We start from the raw sequence: 2,679 nt of genomic DNA on the forward strand, positions 1-2,679 counted from the left end.
CATTTATGCCTGATTCTCATTTCTTGGTTGAAACGACAACAACAACAACAACACGCCGAAATCGAAACCGGCTTACCGGTACGTCCTTATTTCTTTCAACAGAAAAAACATAAGAGCATATTGCTGCTTCGCTGCGCCACTACCAGAGACCGATATTCGGTAGACAATTAACCCGAGTGACAGGCTTGGCGTCGTGATCAGCACTCCTGACATGAACCAGAAATTTCGTCTACCCGTTCTGACACTCCTTGACCGGGCGGAACTGATCTGACCAATCCCAACGACAGAGGGGCAAATACCAGGTTGCCGTCTCCATCAGCAGCAAGACCACCATTGCCACGGGACCATCGCCTCTTCGGCAGACGGTCGGTAACCCATTACAAGACCCATCCCGTATGCTGGAAGTTTCGCGCGATCCAGGCCTAAGGATAAGGCAAGCTCACGCTTGAATATTGGATTTTGTCCAATTCCAAGCAAAGCCTGCACGACCGAATCAAAGATAGGATGGAAGGAGAAAGCAAAGCCCGCTATTCAGTCACAATGTCAAGGGAGATACTAGGACGATTTCTTCACAGATAACGAAAACGATTAAGTGCGGTTGGACAAAAGACTCGGTTGGCAGACCACTATCAAAGGAACCAAAGACAAGTAGAGGTCATCGGGGTTGTATAAGTTACCGGAGCTTATCCTCGAGAGTCCCACGGCTACCTTTGATACGCTAATAACACCAGGTTGGAATCGGACTTTCTTTTCCTCCCTCCTCACCTTTTAACTTCTAGAAAGTAGGCAAAATTTAAAATTGTTAGAATATAAGTCATAAAGTATTTACCGGAAGACAGAAGAAGAAGAAGAAGATAGAAAAGAGGCGAGGAGAAGAAGTGTTGGAGGAGAGTAGAAAAAGAGAAGAAAGGAAAAAAGGAGGGGTCATTTCTGTGGGAATTTTGGGCAGCTTTAGTTTAGATTCATGTTTCAGTTTATCTATCTGTAAGAAGATGGAATGATACAGGTATTACATAGCTGACCACAACATCTGAGTTAGATATACTGGTAACTACATGGGCTCCATAAACAAATCGTTACGAGAGTAGGAAAGCAGGTCTAATCAACGCTTACACCGCCTGCACAGAGGCATATGAGCCATCCGTGTGACGCCCATGGTCTCCAAGGTTAGGAACCTTACAGAGTGACACAAGTTTGTTGCAACGAATTGAAGTCCACAGACACCTTTGCGTGAAAACGGGCGACCGATAGTCGAAAACCCGGCGCCTGTGTGCTTGTTGGTATCTTGCTTAATCCACGGGATTGGTGATAGATGACTCCACTAGTAAGACAGCAATAAACCTATAACCTTCCTCTCGCTCCTATAACAGGTTCCCACAAATTTGGGTTCTCGCAATTGCGAACCAGCACTCAAGTAGGCAAAAAAAGGCTATACATTTTCGACACTTCGATTCCTTTTTGCTTTTTGTTGAACTTTGTTTATTATTGTTTCCTTTTCTCTCCAGAGATCAATTCGTTCTTCGGGAAGATGGCTATGGCCAAGTGGTGGGCAGAATCAAGGATATGATCATCAGGGGCGGAGAAAACATTTACCCTAAAGAGATAGAGGAATTCATTCAGACCCACCCTAATGTTTTGGAAGCTTATGTGAGTATCTTGAGCTTTTAGTTTATTAATATTCAAATTAAATTAATTTCATTAATTCAAATTAAAGCAGCGTCCAACGAAGTCATGATCGCCAGAATTACTTTATTATTAACAGTAGGTTCAGGTTACCTCCAAAGTAGGTAGTCCAAATCCAAATACAGGTTTGAAGCAGCAAACGTTTAGAGAACAAATTTGTATGAACGCCTGAAAACTTGAAAGTGTATGCAATGTGCTCAGCATTACCCATCTCATTTCCAGGCTTATGGAGTTCCTGATGAACGCATGGGAGAGGAAGTAGGAATCAGCATAAAACTAAAAGAAAATGCCAAACTAAATGCCGATGATATCAGGACATTCTGCAAAGGAAAAGTAAGTAAATTTTGACCAAATGTAGAGAAATTTTGAGTTGAGTTTAATCCACCCCATAGCTTTCGATGAACCTCTACAAAAAGTTCGTCCTCTGATTGTTAACTCTGAAATTCCTAAACGATTGATAAGAATAAAATACATTATTGACTAAAATATTGCTCAATAATCCGTTTTATTAGTAAAGCATAATTGTATGCTTAATGAAAACTTATTCAACTCTTTGGACAAATGCGTGTTGTAAGATTGAGACCAAGATTCCCCAATGAAACCTAGGACTTTAAAGGAATAAAACCCTCTCTAAGTGAAGAGTGTTCTAATATGGGTTTTGCGTATAGAAAGGAAGATCTCCTGTATCTTCATCATAATAGTTAGAATCAGCTGTGAATGTATACTTCTCAAATATAGATCTGCCAGCACTGTCTGGTACAGTAATGTTCTCCTCTTCTCTCAAGTATTTCTTGTAGTGATAGATCCTAGCCTCACTATCCATACTGTTTGGCCAGGTCAGAGCTACTTTCCTTGTTGTTGTGGAAAACTTCGGATTCATCCATTTCTTGAAGTGGTACAATCCTTTGAGTGCAGGCGTTATCAGGTAGTTCTTCACATCTTTGAACATCTTTTCTTGGAACTCGTACTCTACATCGTCAATTCTGTTCTGTACAA

The 2,679-nt window shown here is 41.3% G+C and overlaps 1 protein-coding gene across 1 annotated transcript; it reads left to right on the top strand.

Moving 5' to 3' along the window:
* The first annotated feature begins 1,498 nt into the window (after nucleotides 1-1,498).
* On the top strand, nucleotides 1,499-2,223 carry LOC103523868 (acyl-CoA synthetase family member 2, mitochondrial-like). Its single transcript, XM_026833138.1, has 2 exons — nucleotides 1,499-1,647; nucleotides 1,906-2,223. The coding sequence occupies exons 1-2, from the start codon at nucleotides 1,564-1,566 to the stop codon at nucleotides 2,029-2,031; spliced, it is 210 nt and encodes a 69-aa protein (XP_026688939.1). The 5' UTR covers nucleotides 1,499-1,563; the 3' UTR covers nucleotides 2,032-2,223.
* The last annotated feature ends 456 nt before the right edge of the window (nucleotides 2,224-2,679 follow it).

Source organism: Diaphorina citri, unplaced genomic scaffold (genome assembly GCF_000475195.1).
Source record: "Diaphorina citri unplaced genomic scaffold, Diaci psyllid genome assembly version 1.1 scaffold49119, whole genome shotgun sequence".
In the NCBI taxonomy this organism is placed as follows: Eukaryota; Metazoa; Arthropoda; class Insecta; order Hemiptera; family Psyllidae; genus Diaphorina; species Diaphorina citri.

Excerpts from the sequence above, each read along its gene's own strand:
- LOC103523868 (XM_026833138.1), top strand. The coding sequence starts at position 1,564 with ATGATCATCAGGGGCGGAGAAAACATTTACCCTAAAGAGATAGAGGAA. Across the intron at positions 1,648-1,905 it reads CTAATGTTTTGGAAGCTTAT|GCTTATGGAGTTCCTGATGA; the intron begins GTGAGTATCTTG and ends TCTCATTTCCAG.